The 23,114-nt window shown below is 47.3% G+C and overlaps 2 protein-coding genes across 2 annotated transcripts; both read left to right on the top strand.

Annotated features, from left to right (window-relative positions):
* The first annotated feature begins 13,593 nt into the window (after positions 1-13,593).
* On the top strand, positions 13,594-15,565 carry LOC122363698 (glycine receptor subunit alpha-1-like). Its single transcript, XM_043333238.1, has 2 exons — positions 13,594-14,034; positions 14,601-15,565. Exon 2 carries the CDS (start codon positions 14,673-14,675, stop codon positions 15,423-15,425), a length of 753 nt encoding a protein of 250 aa, XP_043189173.1. The 5' UTR covers positions 13,594-14,034; positions 14,601-14,672; the 3' UTR covers positions 15,426-15,565.
* Positions 15,566-16,938: 1,373 nt separating this feature from the next.
* LOC122363703 (leukocyte elastase inhibitor-like) lies at positions 16,939-18,225 on the top strand. Its single transcript, XM_043333244.1, has one exon. It carries the CDS (start codon positions 16,939-16,941, stop codon positions 18,223-18,225), a length of 1,287 nt encoding a protein of 428 aa, XP_043189179.1.
* Positions 18,226-23,114: the final 4,889 nt, after the last annotated feature.

Raw genomic sequence — 23,114 nt, 5'->3', positions numbered from 1 at the left:
ATGTCACCCTCAGGATCCCTCGGTATATTTATGTGTATTACCACATGCATATGCCCGAACATTATCGTATACCACCTGCGAAGTCTGCGTCTGGGCCAGACGGGCCTCACTGCTGAGCTCCTCAATCCCCCACAGAGACCGGAAGGCATTAAATAACCATCGTACGCGACATCTATCTCCTCCCGCCCTCACACAGCGGCGATTTAGGCGAGTCACTCCCTGGGTCACACATTTCTCCGGCTGGCACCCGCCTGCCTCCGCGCAGTGTCACCTGTTCCTGTACTGACACTGTAAGCTGCTTAGGTCATTTTTTTCTCTACCCCTCTCTCCTCTCTCGCTCTATTTTTTCTCGCTCTCTTCACCTCTCTCCCTTCCTCCCTTTCCATCTCTCTCCCTCCCTCCCTCCCTCTCTTTCTCTCTCTCTCTCTCTCTCTCTCTCTCTCTCTCTCTCTCTCTCTCTCTCTCTCTCTCTCTCTCTCTCTCTCTCTCTCTCTCTCCCTCTCTCTCTCCCCCTCTCCCTCTCCCTCCCCCCCCTCTCTCTCTCTCTCTCTCTCTCTCTCCCTCTCTCTCTCTCTCTCTCTGTTTCTTTCTCGAACATCCCAAACCAGTCACCTCGCTCAGCGCAGGAATCTCGACGTCGTGCCAGCTAACGGGGACACTGTGGCATGGAGGGAGGTCACAGCCTTACCCGTCTCGGTTCATCTGGCCCGCTGACCGGTTGATGTATGTATGTGTTGACTGGTGATCTCGTGCATGCATAATATGCATCGCACATCCTTGTTGCATGCATGTATGATGCTAACGATGCCATTGCGGTGGGGCTGGAGCCAGTTTGAAGAAGGTTCTACTTTGTTCTCTCCATTTTATATTTTGGAAACACATGCAGTGACCGTTTTAGGTGATGAATTTCGGATTGAACTCCCGTTCATAACCCTAGGACTATATGAAATGTTGCAAATGTAAACGTTCAGATTTACAGGAGCTTCAATTAAAGCAAAGTGCTAGGGTTTCTTGACTAACGTATTAAATTTTGTTATTTTCGAACATGTTCGAAAGATCATAACTATATGGACGGAAGCGGTTCGCTGCATACGGGCTATGTTTTAGGAGAATGCACAGGTATTGAGTGAGGGATGGGGAGGGGCAAAGACCTCCACGGGTGACTGGGCACTGCAGGATGCATGTGACAAATCTTCGGGCTACCCTAGCAGCATAGAGGTGCACCGTCAGAACTCAGAAAACTGGAGTGTTTTCCGGACTGTCACAAGTTGAAGCCAAACCTTGTGGAAGTGACGAGTGCTCTGAACTTTACCTGCACTGGCGATGGTGGAAAAGAGTAACGAAAAAATAAAGAGATTATGTTTCGATCCCGCCATCAGTTTAACCCGGCACCGCCCGGGCTATTTCCGTACCAGTGTTCGCCACGGGCCGCAAAATCCCAGTCCAGCCCAGCCCAGGCCCATGTGTTCACAGCCCGACCCAGCTCGAGCCCATTCATGGTAAAAGCGTGAAAGCCCAGCCCGGCCCAGCCCGTCAAAAATGAATGGGTTAAAAATTATTGACACCCAACTGGTACCAAAAGGTAGCAAAGAAACAATATTTTGCGAGCTGCATGCACAATGCACATTGCATGCGTGCCTTATTAACTCGTTTTTGAGTCTTGCACAGTAATAAGCTACGTAGTTATCGTTTTTGTCTCATTTGCGAACCCCTGACTCCACTTAAGAGTTCTTGGCCCAGCCCATCCACAGCCCATCGATCCTTCATATTTGAGGGCCCAGCCCAGCCCGTAGCCCAGCCCAGCCCATGGCCCATTGGGCTGGCCCGGCCCATGGCGAACACTGTTCCGTACCCACGACAGCCTAAGGGGGGTGGGGGGTCGGATCCGACCCCCTGTTTTCTCAAGAACCAGTGGTCTTATCGAGCCCCGCTAGGCGGCGTTCGAAAGGTCTCTACGAGACCTTCCCAAAGCACTCCTAAGAATTTAAGATTTAGGTCAACTTTCGGGTCAAGGTCAGGTCAAATGTCAAATTCTGGGGTTTTGCATGATTAGGCTTACGGATAGCGGAATCGATAGCTGCTGCTCAAAACTCACCAAAAATGACCTCAAAGACCTAGTGAAGGTATCATGTGCGTATAGGGGTCATACTAAATACGAGTTAAGGTCAGGTCAGGTCACGAAAGGTCACGGTTTTCACTTTCTGCTACATGGGCGTGCGACACATGTTTTATGGCTTATTTTTCACGCCGAATCCGATGGTAATGGTTATATGTGACCCCAAGTCACTGTGCTGGTGATAGTTGTGCATTGAAAGCATAAAAAATTGTTTATACCATACATAACTAAACGAGGGCTAAGAAAAAAGTCATTTTTCAACTTTTTATTTTTGACATAAAAAATGCATTTTTTCTAGACGAGCTTTGTCCCAGAAATCAAGTGGTGCCATTTGTTTTCACATGCGATGTTCGGAGGTGGCTCTAATTCACGAAAATGCTTATGACGTCACCATGCCCTATGCAAGTTGGAGCTATTTTTTTACAATTTGGGGGTCAAAAATCAAGATAGAAAGTTGAAATTTGGGACATCTAATGTTCTGATAGAGCTCTATAACATATAACATATATTCCGGTTTTTGGAAATTCTCAAAATTTTGGATTTTATTAGCTGTTTTCCAAAAATATAGTTTTTTGAATTTTTAGGGGTGAAAAACGCAATTAATGGAAACTCCGAGACAACCATTTTAAAGAACTCAACTCGTTGAGTTGCGTCTATTCATGTCCCTAATTTGCAATTTGCTTTAAACCTTGATTTTTTGCGATTTTTTTTTTTAAAACATTTACCACTTTTTGACTGAAAACGCCATGTAGTTACATCACTAAAATTGATATATCTCAAAACTTGTTGGCAAAATTTTCTTAACAATTACACAGGAGACGTCAAATTGATGGGGGAGAAGGTATGCCAAGTTTCAAGTTGATAGCGTAAGCGGTTAATGAGTTATTCAAGAAAAAACGGAGGGGGTCGGATCCAACCCCCCCCCTCCCCCCTCCAAGGCGGTCGCGGGTTAACCGGGGTCTTCCTGTTAGACGCTTGAACATAATTTTAAACCAATTTTCATTGTGAAATAACTGCATGGGTGGAAGTTTGAATTTTCCACTCTATCGCCGAAGACCCGCTGCGTGATCTGACAGAACAATATCTCTGCACTTGTTTGTTGTCTTCACACTGTCAGCTTGCATATGTCGTCGCTCAGCGCTAACCTCACGGAGATTGGGACTCGGGAGGGGAGGCTGTCGTCTAAATGAGAGGGAAATGTTAGTTGAAATTGCTGTCCCTCTCACATTAACCCTATTACTGGTGGCGTCGGGGGCCGAATCGGCCTCGACCTGTAGTTTTTTCTGCTCTCGACGGAAAACCACTCTAGGTGACTTTTCCTTGCCATTCATTGGGCACGTTGTGTCAAATTTTTGAGTTTCTAGCTTGCGCAGAGGCGTCTCCAGGGCCCAGTTTCACCAAGTGCGGTAAACTAAATCTGGGGTAAAATACCAAACTACCCCACTTCATAACTACAAATGTAGTACCCCGAAATTAAGTTTACATAACTTGGTGAGATTGGGCCAAGTGCCCAATCTCGGTGACCCGAACCTCCCGGTTAGGACGCCAAAATGTGCGTAGCATCATTAAACGAGCCTGGTTCAAATTCATCAGGATTTTTTTTTGTATGTACCGTATTTTACTCGAAGAGGGCAAAAACGCTTTATCACCGCTCATTGCCAAAGAAGACTGAGGAAGATTTCAGAAATCACGTGGGTTGTATAACGGAATGGCTGCTACCAGTTTACGCGGTCAAATGTGTAAAAATACGCAACACTTCTTCAAAACTGCGATGGCCCATACCTCCGGGGGGCCCTATTAATGGGAGTCTTCCCATTAATGGGGGTCTCCCCTATCCTCTTGGTTCTTTTTGTATACTGGGGTATACATCGTCTTAAGTCGATCTCTACGGAATTCACTAATGGCTAGGCTATTTCATGGCCATGCGTTGCATTCTTCATGCCATGGTCCGCCACCTGGTGGCTGAATTTATATCTTCAAGTTGAATTTGTTGACGCCTCAGCGCTTCTATCTTCCCGGTATCTCGGCGGTCGCAGCATAGAGGTACGTCTCCTCATTATTTTCCTGTTATTTCTTTTTAAGAGTATGACTCATCGAAAACTGTTGTTTTGCTAACATAACCATTCGTTGTTGATCATTGCTTGCAGGTTTTGTAAACAAAATTGTGTGTTTGGAACTTTTCCAGAAAGAATTAACCCTCGCATGTGTAGGGGGGGGGGGGGTCGGATGGACCCCCCCATGGTTTTTCGCGAATAACTCGCGTAAAAAGCGGCCAATCGCGACGAAACTTTCAGTACCCTCGCATTGATCAATTTTACACCTACCCTGAAAATTTCATGACCCTGACCCAAATGACCTTTGACCTGTGACCTCTTTTCCGAGACCATGTTTGGCCGGAATCGCGATTTCGCGTACATGTCGGCTCGCACTAGCCGCGTGTTTGCAAGCTTTTCGTGGTTTCAAACGTTCAAACATGTGATTTGATGTTACTCCCGTGTGTGTCAAGGTCACCTGAAGGTCAGGTCACGTCATTGACCTTTGGTGACCTCAGGTGACCTCGGGTCACTTTTTCGAGTTTTACATGTTTCTAGGCTAGTTTTTGGAGCTGAATTCGAATTTAGCAACCATTTGAACATTTACGAAGCAGTTTTGGTGACTTCGTAACATGTTACGAAGCTGTCAGAGGCGGTTGACACGTACTACGAATACCCGTCACGACGCCTACTGGTTGACCTGACCTGACCTGACCCGACCTGGTCTAAATGCTTCAAGACATCATCTGTGATCAAAACTAACACGATATTCGTGATCAGCACCCCGAAAAACCCCTTTAGCAGCCACACTTTACGACTTGCTAACAGGTCCCGATTTTCCCGACTTTGGGTCATTGACCCAGTGTCAGAAAAGTGGCCGGTTTCTCAATTTTTTTGAACTTGGAAGATTTGTTCTGTGAGATTTTTCACTGCTAATAATCAATTTTTTTGTTCCGTCACTGACTAAATATCAACTGCAACTGGGCATCACAGGACTGAAAGGGAAACTTACTAAAGAAACATGTTAATTGAAAATTTGACATTGTGCTTTGTTCTGTTTTCAGATCTCCAAAGCAGCAAGCAAGCATCCTGCAAGTACTATTGAAACAGATAAGAAGCAGTTGCTCCACAATTTCACCATGCAATCATCATAATTGGATCAGTTAAAATGCCAATCATTCATTACTTTCCAAAGTTGAAGTGCTTACAAGATGGGATAGAAGTATTGACAAACCATGTCAAACAATCCAGCAAGTTTTAAAACAAGCGTGAAGGAATGAATCCAGTATACGTGCCTTGAATGTATGCTATTGAGTGTGTTTGTGAAATAAATAAATGTTTCCATCACATTTCTCACCTGGTTTGTCTACGAATGAGAATCAGATGTTCACGAAAGAGAATCAGCCCGTGACAGGATGATACCTACCATCTACCATCCAATTCAACCATGATCACCTGCATGTCACGTGCACGGAATGAGGTTAGATGCTTCTTACGATAAATCAATATTATCACGAACAACCACCCATACCAATACCTACGACTTGAATGGCAAGTCCTCAGTCTCAGCCTCACCACAATGTCTTTGCACTATGCACAATCCACACCACGTTTATGGATACACTGCCATTCCTTTTGCGTATTCTTTCATCAAATCAGTAACTACCGATTTCCTGCTTTCTCGTCCACTATTGGGCAGAAAACGATTTTTATGCAGGAAACACTGATATAAAAAAAAATAAACATTACTTTTGACCGTGATGCGCATTATTTGTCGAATTTCCCAAAAACGCTCGCTTTCGATCGGTCAGTGAGGCTGCCATATCCTCATAACGGCATTTCAATGGCAGTGCATTTCTCAGTTCACCATATTCTTGTTCCGTGACACGGAACAAAAGTAGGGGTAGAATAAAGGTTGAAGTAGGCTTGCAATCGGTTCAAATTAGGTATGGCATCATAGATTGTTCAATTCTGATTGTTTCTATGTCAAATTTTTATATTTTTATGGACGTTTTCATATAGTTTTATTGAAACGCCGTGACCATGTTTCGTCACGGAACAACTCACTTAATTTGGAACGTTTAAGCAATCTCGACTTTTGTTTATAAAAAATTGGGTACCGTTAGAATCGTTGAGAGACGGCGCTTTTCATAGCATAAAATTATTGCCCAGTTAACGCCGATTGCAGGTATAATACCGACATATGCTGATATCACTTTTACATGAAGTAATGTTTGTCTAGGGCATAAAATCCCTTTGCTTATAAGTATGTTAATTGAAATAAAGCAGCCAGGTTGAGGTCAAATATTCATTTATTTTAAATTCGTTTTAAATATGATATGCTATTTTGAAGTTTTCATCAATTTGAATCATTTTTATCAAATTGAAAACCAGTAAAGAGGAAATCCCTTTCCTCTAATTTCCCTCGCCGAGTCATCCATCCTCCGCGCCATTTCTCAAGGCTCGAGGTGCGCGGCGTCCGTTTCAGTTTGGGCAAGCGCGTGGGCAATTATCTATTATTGATTATAATCATTTGTGGCATGGTTTTTGGGGATTGTCTTGCACAAGACCTTTTTTAAGTGCTGGCATGTTTTTGTGTCTTTGTGATTCGTTATTTGTTGGTTATTTGCTTCAAGCTGGTTTGCGTCAAATTTGTCAAACTTGCATTAGATAGGTATAGGGATAGGTCATTTATACTGATACTATCTAGGTAGGTAGGTACCAGTCCACTTGACTATGTTTTGATGTTGCTTAAAGGTATTTCAAATAGTATTTCAATATACTTAGCAGTTTTTGTTTCATGTGAAAATGTGTCATTTGAAAAGCATATTCTGGATGTTGTGTATATTTTTATACCCCATTCATTTTTCTCACTGCATTCACAATTTTAAGAATAATTTGTATATTTTCCATTATGAATAATTTTGAGCATCAGTGATCATCCATTACCTGCATGTCCAGATTTGCTAACTAATTATAAATAGTCTAACACTTGGGCTGTAAGGCCACAACCTGCTGTGTTCCTTGAACCTTTATTTTATGTGTAGAAGCTGCTGTTTCTGACTGAGACTCTGGCAAATATCTTGTATACTTAAAGCATACCTAGAACAATACGCATGGCCCTACAGTGCCTTACTTTATGATTTTTGTTCCGTGAGCAGCTAAACATTTTGTTCCGCGAACTTAGATCCCCAAACCACTTTTCTGACACTGGTGACCTGGAAGGTCAACCAATGACCTAGGACCTTAAAATTGGGTATCATCGGCTTCCTCTCGTCACGGGCAACACGCTCGTTTTTTCCGCGAAGCTCTAGCTCGATCAGGGGCCAAACGGCAAGGGGGGGGGGGTCCAACCGACCCCCCCCCCCTACACATTAGAAGCTGGCAAACGCCGCACACATGCGAGGGTTTTAAAGTTCATGTATACTAAGGTATACAAATGTCCTTGGCCCGAAAATTTTGAGACGTGCTTAAGAAGTAGCACTACAATTATTCGGAGGAATTGACCTATGAAAAAATAAATGTACACCCGAGTGACCAACGGGATCCTGCACGACGGAGAAATGTAAACGTCAGTATACAACGGACTGTGCCTAGGACTAGTTATGTATACTGTAGTATACATGGTTGCTGGGTTAGTTAAAGCCATTTTTGGGGCTCACAAACAACATTATGCCTTCAAATGGCTCTGTGGTTGAGCGTTGACATTCTTCGAATCGTTGGCGACCTCAATGACCGTAGATCCTCACTCAAAGTTTGATAAATCGCCCGATGAATTAGAATCCGACCCCTAAGCACAATGGCATAGGCAAGCACCTCTCTAAAACACACCATACGGCGATTTTTTTTAGAGATGTCGCTTCAGATAATGCTGCAAGGTCTTCCTCTACTGTTTATCGATTCGCAGCAGGTGCTACAAGTTCTATATCTTCAAAGGAAATGGCAACTAAAGACCTAAGAGCAGTGGGCAAGGGGCAGAAGAAGCTGAAGTTAAGGGCGAGTGGTGTTGATAATTAAACGTGTCAATACTATTAGCCATTTTACGCCCTAAACAAACGAAAAAATACACTTTGGTGTTTGTATGGAAGTTTTCATGGGTTGCATTTCAGTCAGATTTTATAGGCTTTGAGTATTTTTGTATATCCCAGTATACATGTCACTGCGCATGCGCGATGACCTTCACGGCTGAAATGTCACCAATCTGGTCATTATTGGCACCAAAGCTCTCAGCCAAAAAAGTTTCGTTGCTCTCCATTCATGGGCGAATTGGCGGGACTCAAGAGGCTATACCGTGTGGCGTTTATGAAATCACTCCTCACTTACGGTACATTGCTGTAGGTGGCGCGGAGCCCATCTCGCCAAACCGTACAGATGTCGCCACCAGAGAAAATTAGGTGTGGGGAGGCTGGGGAGTGGGGAACCATTCGCCGTCCACCAGCTGCCTCCGCCACGACTGACGACTTGTGCCACGACGATGAAGCCCGAGCCTGTGCCTAGCAGACATTGTTGCGTAGGCCGTGGCCAAGCTTAATTCTCGCCGGACCTTTTGGTTTTCTACATATGCCCCGGCGGGGTCCCTCGCCGTTTCGCCCCGCTGGAGGTTCGTGGAAAAAAAACGAGCGTTTGCGCCGTTGCGAGACGTGGCAATGGACACCCGCTGTTAAGGTCCCGGGCTAACTGGTGACGTATGAGGTCAGTTCAAGTGCATCCAGGCCGGGGTCGTTCTTGTTTGGAAGAACTTTTTTTAGATTAGATGGATTCGATCAAATATGCGTTTCATTAGCAAAACTCAGGTGGACGTGGCCGTTAATCGTGTATTTGTTGATTGTTCAACGGCCAACGCTGACACCACCTTTTCCATTCCGTTGCCAACTTAACGTTAGGTACTCTGTAGCCCAAGTCAGAAGTCGCAATAAATTACCAATTACACTTCCCGCGAAAACCGCAACTGAATTACTGAATAACGCGAAACATGTAACATTTACAAACTACTTCTTCCTACCAATCTTTTTTTCAACTGAATGGACACTAAACAACAGAAATGGCGTTGCTGAATATTGATAAAGACGTTCTCACATCTAAAATATAGAAATGTTAATTATTAAGTAGCTACTAAACTGAGTCTATTGGCCGATTAGGGGAAGGGACCGCATTAATATGAGTCTTCTACTGTTATACACAACACAACACAGACAGCACACAAAACGGTGTCGGCGATATACACTGTATATCGCCTATCGGATGTCACCCACTGGTGGAGCTCAGTCCCAAGAACTGAGTGGCTTTTCTCAGTGGATGCTGGTAGGTAGTCACTAGTCAGTTATTGTAGTGCACATGTTACAGAACAGTCGTCCCAGAAGCCAATGAAATCGTAGTAGTTGATGATATGGCTCTAACTCGTAAGCAGTGAGATAACCATGGTTTTTGGTTACTGTTCCACCCCGTAGTTACGGTTACTGTTCTACTGCTACTTCCCTTAGCAGTTGTTTGTCAGCCAGCTACCCGTGGACGTTAACTGATGACGTTGCCGGTTGATTCTTCCATTTGGCTATTCCATAAGTGGCATCTGGGCCTTTTTCTATTCACGGATTCTGATGAAAGCAAGAAGCTGTCTAGTTATGCAAGCATGCATGCGTGGTGACTTCATGATATTCCCAAATATAACCTTGAGGCTTGATGGTAGACCATAATTTTTCATCACTTCTGTAGATTTTCATGTTTAATCTGTTGTAAAGAACTCTTAGAATGTGTTCGGATTTATCGGTGTTGCGCTGGGCTGTCATTGTCACACACCGCCACCGCTTAGGAGTAGCGGAACTGCACCATGACGATGATGTAGGTGACGATGGTGGCCGTGGCGGACAGGATGGTGGATCGGCGCAGCCGGAACAGGCCCAGGTCGCCCAAGGTGTCCAGGTCGCGGCCGACCGTCTCCCGGAACACACTGAGCTGGTAGCCGAGCTGCGGACTCCGGCGGGCGCCCACCAGAAGCAGGTCCCGGCTCCGAGCCAGCGTAGTCAGCAAGTGATGAATCAGCTCACTGGGAACGACGATTGCGATGAAGCCGCCAAATGTGTAGAGAATCAGCATAGGCCATATGTTGCTGAGGTCGTTGGTCGAGATCTTGATGATGAGGATGAGCCACATGGACACGCTGGCCACGGCGCCACAGGTCATGACGGAAATGATCTCGTAGGACATGACCTTGGTGGTGCCAGTGAAGAGCTGCGCCAAATCATCTTGGATCCTCATCAGCCCGTCAAGCACCTTGTGTTCTTGCAGAAGTGACTCTTTGTTCAGGAAGTCTTCAAGAGATGTGTTGATGATCCGAAACCCGCAGTTGACCTGAAGGCCAATGTACGCAAACTTTAGGATATTTAGAACGAAGCTGACGTGGAAAACATCAAATGCGACGGCATATGTCTGCAGTACGAAGCATCTCATCGTCGTGGTGCAGTCGAATGTGTATGTCATGTAGGATGCGACGACAACCGTCACAACTGTCATCACTATAGTGGTCACCATCAGCCAGGCAACCTCGCGGTGCAGCAGCTGAACACTCTCCTCGTAGCCTGGCATGTCAGACATCTCATCCAGTGTGCGTCCGATTCTACAGAGAAGACTTCCGACGCGGCGGCGACTGAGCACGTAGCAAAGCATCAGGTTAATCCACATCAGCAGAAACATGAGGCCGAAGAAGGCACTGATGGCAAGCGCTTCGACAGGGCTCTTTTCTTGACTGAGCTCTCTCATGCCTGCCTTAAAATTCACCAGAACTACAATGGCGGCGATAGCTGTGCCCAGAATTACGGCAAATGAGACGTGAAGCAGATCGCGCCAACCGCTGGTGCCGCCGGTCAGGGCGCAGACGCGCAGAAGGCACAGGAAGCACCGGACCGACACCGGTGAGCTCCGAGACACCCCTGCCGTTCTGTCGACAGATGTTCTGGCCTCACCATCAACCTCCGACAGTGGGTCTGCGGTCCATGCCTCTGGCAGATTATAATCGGCGACGCCTACCTTTGAAGACATGACGGTTCACGGAGAAGGCAGACGCTTCACCAGAGTTCAGGCATGGGGCAGCAAGGCTGAGCAAGGGTCGATGGTATATCAGAAAGTTGCAAGGCTTTGCGTCCTCGCGGAATGGCCTGATGTAATAGAAATGAACACGTTGGAGGCGCTGAGTGTATTGGTAAAGACCTTGAGCGGCAACAGCCTTATGACACGAAGGGAATGCAAACTTTTTCGTATCGATCGTATAAAGAACTCATCCATGGCAGCGTACACAGTATTCGTAATCTAGCAAAAGCCTCTACTTGCCAAGCGTGAAGCCCCTTAGTGGGCCCGACAAGATGCTCTATGGTCGTTGAGGGAAATGACAGGTGCTAAGTGCTCAAACATCGACTGACAAATATGCCCAGCGAGCAGGGCTTCTGAACAGCAGAGTCAAAGGCAAATGCTGTTTACTGACACGCTGAAAGGAAGCGCCAGGCTCATGTCACTCCACTTTTGATGACATCATAAGAGGGTCCCAGGACAATTAATGGCGCGGTGCGCCACAATCGCTCCAAAGCTACTTGCCAACATCTGCCATTTTTTGAAAATATTATTTTGAAATAAAGTTTCAAGTAATGAAAATATTGTAATAAAGTTGGTACTTAAATCTATACCATATCTAAAAACTTCCCGAAAAATGATTTATCCATAGTAAAAATTAAGATCGATGCGTTTTTACGTTGCTTTCTTGCTGCTGCAGAGGGTTTTTTAATCGTCTATATCTTCAAAAACGGCCATTTCTTAGCATATTGCTGCTTTTTTTGTCGCTGGAAAATTAGTTGGGCTTTCCATTGACATCAACGGCTGAGCGGTATGCGTAGAGTGCCATCAATAATATTCAAATGAAGTTAGTCATTTTTACGTTGCAAAGGAATGGGGTACCCCTTGCGAGCATCAGGGGTGACGTCACTCAGGACCTGTCTCTGATTGGTCGGCGGGGGGGGGGGAAGTGACTGTACTTTCTATAGATGGCCTTGGGAAGCGCGCAAGTACCCGCCGACGTCCTTGATAGGTTTGAAGAGGAAATGCCAACTGAAGTGACAATTATCCACCTACGCAGCTTTCTTCTTAAGGTGGATTAAAGCGAAACATAACGAAGAATCTTAACTGCGGTAACACGTAGTTAAGATTCTTAGATACCAAAAGTGGCATGGGACTCCGGGCGGCTCCTCTAATCAATAGATATTGATATTTTTTCAAGAACTCTAGCTCATACCTTCATTCAGTGGCAGAATCACGAAATTACTTGACGACTTACTTTTTCAGTTGGCCTATCATAGTTGGCGGTCCGGATGGACTCACTGTATCGATGGGTGCAGTTGGTGGCCCGCTGCCTCAATGGCCCATTTGGTGTCAATCTCAGAAATGTGTTTAAGTAACCATCCCACCTTGACATTAATTTTGAGTTGAGATAGCCAAATTGGCGTCTGTGGCTCGTAATAACCGGTTTGGGTACTCACAATATCGATAAAATTCTTAAATCGAAAAAGCCCGACGCTGCGCACGCCCTGGTGGTGACCGGGCGCAACAAATCCGCCGCAGCCTTAGCAGTGACATTGACTTCCGCCGTCTGCTGCGGCTCCAAAGCCAAGCCAACGTGGAATTGGGAGAGCTCGGTCACCCGCAGCTGGCAGCTCAGTGAATTTCCTTATCATTGTACCTACTAGCATTATATAGATTGGTAATTTCATAAACGTGCTTACGCTTTAGGTTCACGTGAGCGGTAAACCCTTAGATAAAATAAATTATCGTAATATTTAGTAGAAAAACAGCAAAGTAACGGGCCACTTACTCGGAAGGTAGAAAACCTACCACAAAGAACTCCTAAAATTCCTGAGGCATCAAAGGAAGCTACTAAAATTCCTGAGGCATCAAAGGACCAAACAGGCATCTATTAGGTTACCGCTATTCCCGTCGTGAAAACGGCTGTTGTGAATTGCTTTATTTGACCTGATCTTGACCTGAGGTCAACACTGTGAGTTGACCTCACCAAGCAAAAAGTATGTCATTCGACGCACCTAAACATGACCATTTATCAACATGATGGTACCAAAATCGCGTCTCTTCGATCATGTCCGGTGAAGTTATTTAACAAAAGCCAAACAACCCTTACCTAAATTTGATGATTTAGTACCTTGGGCACTTGACTTGACCTCAGAGGTCACGAGCTGACTGGATACCTATCGGGTACCAGAAGTTGCGTCTCGTAATGGCGCATACGCCCTTTTTCGCGGGTTTTACGGTGGTCTGCGAAAAAGGTAATATTCATATTCGTGGAAATAACGTTCATGGCATAGAAATCCCTTTACACAGAAGATCTTTATGCGGTACTTGAACGTGACACACCAATGTAAAATTGTGATATCTCATTGACAAGCTAATGCTTATTCAAAGCAAGGATTCAAAGCCAGGTACTCAAAGAAGTTGGAAAAATACGCTAGGAGCACTTTGTAGCACAATTCCAGTAACAATTGTTCTTAGGTTGACGGCAAAAGCTATCACTTTTTATGATGTGATTCTTGTGAAGCATGTGATCGTAAAAAGTCACTCAATATGTACTTATAAGCTATATTTTTATTGAAGACACCATACTTAGCTATATGATTTCATGTCTCAAAAAAGGCTACAGGTGCAATTTTACTTATATAGCACTTTGATATTCTACAGGTGCTTTTAACAAGTATCATCCTGGTTCCATTCAAGAAACCAGCTTTTCCTATCTATTTCAAGCTATAACCGAATTCAACGCTGAAGTCTGGATTCTAATGCATTGTTCAGCTCTTGTTACGATGCAAGTACTGCTAATTTGGATCATGCTTTTCACTGGAAGTGAGTGCGGTACATTAGTTACAGATATACTAAACAGAACAACGTACCACAGGGAGTTCCCACCAATGGCAAAAGATGATGACCCCGATGGCAGGGTATCTGTGTATCTGTCCCTAGAATTCATCAACATGTTGGAAATCAACGAAGTGATGGGCGAGATCGAAGTATCGCTGTTTTATCGTGTGTCATGGGAAGAGCCTCGTCTGTACGGAATGCCGGGACCTAAATCGCATCTTACTAGACTGCCAACACATGTATTTCGTGAACTTTGGAGACCGGACATTGTCATAGAAAATGTTCGATCTGTTTCCAAAAATGGAATTATCAAGCCCACTGTCTATCATGCAGTGTTCTCGCCGCGTCAGCCGTTCTATTCCACATACATTGTTATGCGCGTGGGATGTCCATTTGAGTATGGGTCATATCCCATGGATATCCAAGTGTGCAATTTGCACGTTGGCACTATGGGTCTCACTGACGATGTGCTGAATCTAGAATGGTTCGGAAAGTTAGGAATCAAACCGCAAAACCGACAACAATTTCTCCGCTTTCATCATCTGTTCCAGCTCAGAATTTGTGAAAGCACAGCAGTGAAGCTACGGCGCTCTGAATTTGGAAAGCATCCTCAAAAAACAATTATGATCATAATGCAACGGAACTTCAAGTATGTCATCATTCAAGTATTCTTGCCAAGCGTGTTTTTCATTTTGATCGCCTGGCTCAGCGTTCTGGTTCCACCGACAATGCTTCGGACCCGCCTGCTGCTCAACTGCACCAATTTGCTGACAATCATCTCCATGTACTTATCTGTCTCCAAGACTGAGGCCAAGCGCGTTCCAAAGGTCAGCTATGTGACAGCGCTGAACCTGTGGATGTTCGTCACCGTGGCCTTCTGCTTCAGCTCCGTGCTGCTGGTGATCCTCGACATCCGGCTCGTGGTGCTGCTGACCAATCCGGGCCGCAAGCTCGAGACGCTGCTCGACTTCGTCCGACCCAAGAACACGCCCGAGCCGAGCGTCCAGCTCTATCTGGAGGACGAGGACGAGGAGGGGGACGAGTTCGCGGACGCGTCGGACGTCACGCCCGAACTGAGCGGCGCAGAGCTCACCGAGCAGCAGCTGCGCGTGCGTGTCGCCGAAAAACGCGTCGAGTGGCTGGCTAGGACGGCTGGCTTCGAGCAGGTCTACCTGGTTGGCTATCCTGTGCTGTTCGTTCTCTTCCTTCTTGCCTACTTCGGACACTTCTTGTCGCAGCGGAAAGCCAAAATGACGAGCCTGATGTCGGCGTCGCAGTCAAATGACACGCTGTACCCGGGCTGCTATTGTTTGCTGGAGGACTTCGACAAGGGCTGCATGACGGAGCAGGACTACATTGACAATCAGCTGACGTGATCAGCTATCAGGTTAGGTCTGGCACTGGCCAGCAAGAAAGAGTGCGTAACTGTATAGCTTATAGGGGCGATTCAAAGGAGCAGTGGTAGTAACTCAAGTGAATGTGTTGAGCAATAAAAAACTGATAATATTTCATATAAGTTTTTTTAATCGTTGTTGGACCTATCTTTTTTTTACATACGCCTCGGCCGAACAGGGTGGGAATGCGACTCCATTCGCCGTTTCGCTCCTAGTTGCCCTATAGCTTTTCGAAAAAGCTGTGCACTGTTACAAGAAGCAGCGACTGTAGCCCGACTTTAAGGTCTCAGTACAACCGGTGACCTCTGAGGTCAGGGCAAAGGCGCAAACTAGAGGTCCGGTATTTTGCTATTAATTTTTGCGATCCACTCACCATCCCCCTTCAACAATACGCCGTTACCCGTGTCATTTTTGGAAAGGGGTGCTTATAAATGTTCAGCAACCTGTATTGGATGCGCGATTTCACCGAATGGAAAATTTGGTGAGAGAACTTGAATGTATCTTTTTATGCCGTGTTGAGCTAAGCACCTCGTCATCATTTTTCCGTTGCGTGGGCTCCGTTATTCAATTTAGTCTCCTCGGGCAGCGGTATAAGGATCGGAGACGGCACCGACCCGGTGCGTCGCTGTAAACATTGGCGAGCCGCAGTGCCGCCGGCATGCATCGCGCCAACTACCAGCCGTATATAAACACGGGCGGTGTCGGTCCTGGGTGGAAACCCCGCGGCCTCCAGCTGCCTAGAGCCGGGCAGACCGACGGCTGTGACGGGCAATTGCCAGGAAAAGGTGACTGATCGGTTATTTGACGGTGGTTTGGCCCATTCCAGCGTAGGAGAGAGGTGACTCAGTTGTGAGTTCTGCGAATGAGCTGAATAAAACTATTTTTGAATAATATTTGTACGCGCCTGCTAAACGAAAACATCATTAATGTAGTTCGCCAAACATTGCGATGATGACGTTGATGATAATGCAATTCTACATATTCTGATTGAAGATTTGGGCTGAAAGTAATACAGTTTCACCGAAACAGGCTAATACGGTATTGAATCTCTCCTCGTTAGGTGCCAGCTTCCGGAACGATTTCGCTGGCTTATGTGGCACTAAGTCTGACATTAATTATCATCTGCATCGCATCTGTCTGCTAAACGGCGACTAAAATAGGAGCATATAGGTCATAGCAGCCGAGGGAAATCGTATCGGCAGCCGTAAATTAGCTTGGACAATGCCACACTGCACCCACCCACAGCCCGGGGAGGCCAGTGACGTCATTATCCGCTGCTCCGTGTGTATAAATGTGTGTGTGACGTCACGCCGTTCTGCTGACGGCCCCCGCGGTATAAACAGTGCGGCCGGCCCGGCGCCAGTCTCGCGCGCCAGTGACCTCTGCGCCGCGCGCCAGCCAGCAGTGCCGGCCAGTGTTCGTAGACGATTTCTGCTTCTGGGTGTGTAAAACTGTGAGCTGCGACGTCTGGTGCATACTTGCGCTTGTTTCGAAGATGCAGATCCTGCTCTGTGGACTGCTGTTGTTGGCCGCTGTGGCCGGAGGTCAGGCGCAGTGCATGACCAGAGATGACACCGCCATCAACGTCACTAACAACCAAGTTGTCTACATCAGTAGTTCCCACGACTTCGCAGTGCGGCTGTTTCAAAAGCTGCACCCGGAGTGCCAGGGTCGCAACCTCTTCTTTTCTCCGTACTCGATCTGGAGTGCGCTGACGCTGGCGTTCTTCGGCGCGGAAGGCGACACCCACTCTGAGATGGCGCAGGCGATGGGTCTCTCCGGCCTGAACAAGGTGGACGTCATGCGCGCCTTCCGCTTCATACTGTTCTGGCAGAATGTGGAGCTGTCCGACAAGATTGACGACGCCGGTAAAAACGAGCTTCGTGTGGCAAACCGGCTCTTCTTCGACCGCCGGCAGAAGGTGAAGCTGTGCATGAAGGAGCTCTTCCACAACGAGATCGAGATGGTTGACTTCCGGAAGGCCAGCGAGGAGGCGCGGCAAACCATCAACGCCTGGGTGGAGGAGCAGACGGCCAACTGCATCAAGGAGCTGGTGCCACCCGGGTACGTGGATTCTAACTCGCGGATGGTCCTGGTGAACGCTGCCTACTTCAAGGGCACCTGGGTGTCGCAGTTCCGTCCGAACGAAACCCAGCTGGCGCCGTTCCACTCCTCCAAAGAGGACGTCTCCATGGTGAGCATGATGCAGCAGGAAGGCACGTTCAACTGCGGTCCTTCGGAGCCGCTGCAGGCACAGGTGCTGGAACTGCCGTACCTGGGCCACCAGATCAGTATGTATATCCTGCTGCCGTTTGCAGACAGTTCACTGGATGTCACTATCTCCAGGCTGACTCCGAAGATCCTGCGCGGCGCCTTCGAGTTCATCAGCCCTGGTGAAGTGAACATCCACATCCCAAAGTTCCGCGTCGAGGAGGACTACGAACTGAGCAGCGTGCTCAGTGACCTCGGCTTCGAGCGGCTCTTCAATGGGTCCACCGCCGACCTGAGCGGCTTCTCCAAGTCCGGAAACATGGCGCTGGGCAACGCGCTGCACAAGGCCTTCGTGGAGATCAGTGAGGAGGGCACCGAGGCTGCAGCGGCCACGGCGCTTCTGGACAACCGGTCCGGCCACCCTTCGCGGGTGGAACAGTTCATCTGCGACAGGCCCTTCATGTACGTCATATACTACAAGCCGACACACACCATGCTCTTCATGGGCACCTACGAGCACCCGGACGTCGAGGCAAAAGAGTCCGGGGAGTCGGAAGAGGGTGACTTCTAAGCGGAGGCTGACTCGGTGACGACTGACGGGGGAGCTTGAGGGCCGTGCTGTCGAGTATTTGTTGTTGCCCATAAGCAAGTGAAGTTCGTGAGAGACAGGAATACAATTCAACATTCAGAAGGCCAAAAAGGTTTCTATCAGTTCACTGCACGAGTGTCTGGATCGGCATCCAATCATCAATGTGAGACGAACCGCTTCCCGTTTTGTAGTTCTCTCGGTGACATAACAGTGGTGCTAGCAACGGAAATGTCTTAAATTCTGCAGTTGCACAGATGAGACGAGAAAAGAGGGGAGAGAGAAAGAGGGGCGAGAGAGAGAGAGAGAGAGAGAGAGAGAGAGAGAGAGAGAGAGAGAGAGAGAGAGAGAGAGAGAGAGAGAGAGAGCGACCTTCTGGTGTGCGGGTATGACTAGGGATGCATCCGGCACCTCGTCTGTTAGCAACGGTACCTTCCTCATGTGGTCCCTGTTGAATGTCGGTTGACAATATGACCGACTGAACGTGTCACCCAAGCGCGTCTACCTTGTGATGTTTCATGAGGTACAGAGTCTTCTTGCACAGTGGTGCAGGTGCGTCAACCCTGTCGTATGCACATCAAATGTACTGCCGTTGGTTTCAAGATCCTGGTTACAGCATCATCTCCTCCTGTAGGGTGGAGGGGCGGTCATGCAGCGGACTGGGAAAAACTCGCTCGCTTTGGACTACAGCTCACTGCTCAGTGTTGCTAAGCGTATATTTGCTGCACTTGCACGCAGTCCCCTAGGAAAAATGTGATTCATTTGATTGTACGAGCATTTACATGTACATTTAACCCGCGCCGTGCTGGGGGGGGGGGCGTTTTTACGCCCCCCCCTCAGGTTTTTCGCGAATATCTCAAAAACGGCGGCGCGCAGCGCCGCCGTTTTTGGTACACGTGTTCCTACATCATTTCCGCACATGTTGTGAAAATTTCAGACCTAGGCCGTTCAAGGTCAGGTCACCAGGTCACGTCAAGTGACCTTACCTCAGAAAAAGTTCAAAGGCTCGCTATAGCTACACCGACTGAACGATCACTTTGAAACTTTCAGCGATTGATATGAGTAACAGTATGTATAAAATGTATATCTCGGATTTTTGATATCTGTGACCTAAGGTCAGGTCAATTTTGCGACCTCTCCATTATAAGTCAATGGGAGAAAATTGAAATGCGCCTCTTTTGGACGAATATCGTTCAAAACGCTCTCAAACATCGGTTCATAGGTAAACATGACACACTGAATAGGAAAAATGCACCTGTGACCCCTCTGTGTGCCCCTGAGGTCATCTCAGGTCATGAACGGTCGCCAGCAGTTTTTTGGCTATAACTTTTGATAGAGACGTGCTAGAGCGGTGAAAACACGTCAGATGTGTTCAGCTCGACGATACGGATCGACTGATATGCAACATGACCCTTTTCGGTCAGGTCATGACCTTGACCTGAGGTCAAATTTTCAAAATGACCTTTCAAGGTCAACAAATAGTTCATTCGACGCGTCTCGACGAGAGGAACACGATGCTGGCAAAAGTAATGTCATGGCGCTTATGAGTCAAAAGTTATTGACGAAAAAACGTTTTTCGTAAAAACGGCTATTTTTGGAGTTTTTGCCCTCTGGAGGCTAAACCGTTGACCTGAGGTCAAATCTGAGAACATTACTCAGAAAGGTCTGTAAAAGGGCTATCGAATGCGCTTTTCCGCGGCGCTGTAGCTCTATCGGTTCCCGAGATAGCCGTTGGCAGTTTCCAAAATGTTGAAATAGTCAACATTTTACCTTTGGTGACCTCTGGTGACCTGACCTTTGACCTGACCCAAAAAATGACCGAAGTGTTTTCGTCCTTATTTTTGACGCTCTTTCGATTGCCGCTTACCGCGTGTCGCTACGTGGCCCAGGAGCCGAGTTAGACGGGGGGGCGTGAAAACGCCCCCCCCCCCCCCAGCACTCGGCGGAAAGTTCAGGCCACCAGCACGGCGCGGGTTAATATATTTTTTGAGGTAAGGTATCAGAGTTATGTGTCAAACTACGGACGAAAATGCACAGCGTTACAATCATATCTTCGTTTTGAAACGTTAAAGAATGGCAACACTTCTGATAAGGAAACTATGAGCTTTCTTATTTTTTTGTCACCCTGGCATTACTTTTTAAGTTTATTTTCCTTACTCATTTTGAACGAAAGTTACGTTTTGCAAAATAAATGTGTTCCTCGATTACACCTGATTCTACGCTAATTTTCCTACGCCATAATATCATAATCCATACCATACCATGCCACATGATCTACTCCCTGTTCGAAAGCGGGCAAGTCGCCGCCGAAGAGCGGCTTGATCGGGAGTTTTGCACTGGACGGTGCATCGCTGGCGGGCCGACGGGGTGCGGCAGTCACGCTCGGACACGGTCTTAGCCGAGGCGAATACGACGCTGCCAAGTCGTGCATCGAAACGGCCGGGTGTGCTTGTGTTGATAGGGTCGACTATTCTAATATATGGCGTGGTGTAAGAGCCTTTCGGACGTGGGCAGCAGAGGCGATGCTTGCAGAGATCACCAGTCACGGTGGCCGGCAGCATCACGGAGCGTGACGCTGCCGTAACGTGACGTCCTCTGGTGGGATCAGCGGCACCGCCCGGGGTCACTGACACCGCAGCACGGGTCACTTACCGCGCGCTGTGACACGGCAGCGGGGGTCACCTACCGGACACTGACATTGCCCCTGGGGTCATTAATGCAGCTTCAGCAGCTTCAGTTAATTCGGATCTGCTTACCGGGGTCACTGTCTCTTTATCCGGGGATATTCAACGGGGACTTAGTCCTGGGTCAGCTATTGAGGTCAATCGGGCACCAGCAGACCGATAATTCATTTTCAAGCCTGTTTGAGCCTTTCCGCCATAGTCTCCCCCACCGCCAGTTGCTGGTTAGAGCTAGCATCCTCCTGAATGATATTTGGTGAGCATCATGTCGACGGTCACATAATGCTTGAAGCTCCCATTCAAAATTGTAAAGGCTAGCAATGTTTTAACTTATTAAGGATATTGAGTCTAAGTTATGAAACAATAAGGTGTCTTGATGTAAAAATAAGGCTGTGAAAGCAATCGCTTTTCTTTGTGAGGAGTCGTACAAGCCAGCTGTCACTATAACTATCTTAACTCTTCAACATGTGTTAAATGAGTTTTATATATCAGCGGGAGCGCGCAACTGTTTATAAAGCAGGAAATTTATGTGCTCGAATATCACTTGTCAGTTGGTAAAAGCAAGCTTATCTCACTTCAAGACGGACGCAGTGAAAGGAATTTTAGAAGAAGGCTTGTCTAGGGAAATGTGCAACACATACATATAAAAATATACATCATGCATTTACAATTTAATGGCGCCCATCTTTTATCATATTCTCACCAACTTTTTTTTTTGAATCATTGCTCTGTTAATGGTCGCGTCTTCTGTCTGTTCGCTAAATGCCTACTGTTGGCAGTGTCTGCCGCTGGCTGAATACCCGTCACTTCCTGAATGTCTGCCGTGGACTGAAGGTCACTCTTCGTCACAGCCGGGTGGTTGTGTTTATCAAATCGACCGCTGCCTGGCCGCCAGTCTGCTCACCGACTGTAGCACTGTAGCAGCATGCCGACTGTCGACCGCCCGCTGGGGCCGGGGTGGGCACTCTTGTGGGTGTTGCAATGACAGTCATGTCGCTATGGGAAATTGGCCCGGGTGTGCGTTTGTGTGTGTGTGTGTGTGTGGGGGGTATTATTGGCAACAACCTTCAGTTTTTTTAAGCTTTTTTAGTTAGTATCAGCTTATGATATCGGTAAACAAGTCGTTTCAGTACCTACTATTCAATTCACTTTATATGTGGAGGTCGCAGAACCAGCCTGATTTCGGATGACGCTTATGAAAAATTTTAGCTAGCTATGTATGTAAGTAGTAAGGTTGCAAGGACCCGTAAGCCTTCTTCCGTTAAGTTTCATCTCAATGCGACTTTTATTTTCACGTGACGTCAATGGTCAGTTGCCTGACCTGACCTGACCTAGAATTGAGGTTAATGCCAAATGTTCGGCTGTAATCAAGGAACAATTGTATGAAACATCAGCTGTGTTCCGAGCAATCACGAAAAACACTAAGGGGTGACACGAATCACTCCCTCCGGCCGGCAGGGGTGTAATTTTCCTAAAATGATAGGGGGTGCCCAGCTGTATAGGGGCGCCAGGCCGCTGTGGGGAGCAATGCATCTTCTTTATGTCGGAGCCTAAATTTACACCGAAGTTGATAACTTTGCTGGCCGAAGGGCGCTTCAAGTGACATGTCTGACAAAGCAAATACGCGGTTAAAAGTGTAAAGTCACCGGAAGGGCGTAAAAAGGGGCGTCATCCAGTTAACACCGATTAGTCAGTTGTGCTGGGTTGTTGGGGACGTAAGGAAGGGACGCCAGAAGGTTACGAGGGCGCCGTGAGACCATGACGAGGGCGCCATTCTCCCAGAAGGGCGCCAGGTGATTAAAAATCTTGTGATTATGATCCAGGGGCGCAGAGAGTTCAGACTTCAGAGGGGCGCCGCACAGTCAGTATTGCTAAGTTGGTGGGGACGTAGGGGCGCCAGACGATTATGAAGGCGCCATAGGACCATGAAAAGGGCGCCATTCTCCTATAAGGGCGCCGTGTGATTGAAAACGTTATATGGTCCAGTGCCGCGGAGAGGCCAGAAGGGCGCCGAACAGTCAGAAGTGCTAAGTTGGTTGGGACATAAAGGCGCCAGACGGTTACGAGGGCGCCGTGAGACCATGAAAAGGGGCGCCATTCTCCCAGAAGGGCGCCGAGTGATTGAAAACGCTATGTGGTCCATTGGCGCTGAGAGGCCAGAAGGGCGCCGAACAGTCGAGGGATGCGCGCAGC

The sequence above is a fragment of the Amphibalanus amphitrite genome, unplaced genomic scaffold (assembly GCF_019059575.1).
Source record: "Amphibalanus amphitrite isolate SeventyFive unplaced genomic scaffold, NRLGWU_Aamphi_draft 000635F_arrow, whole genome shotgun sequence".
Taxonomy (NCBI): Eukaryota; Metazoa; Arthropoda; class Thecostraca; order Balanomorpha; family Balanidae; genus Amphibalanus; species Amphibalanus amphitrite.
Note: the sequence above shows the minus strand (reverse complement) of the source record. Positions and strands in the feature narration are given on the sequence as shown.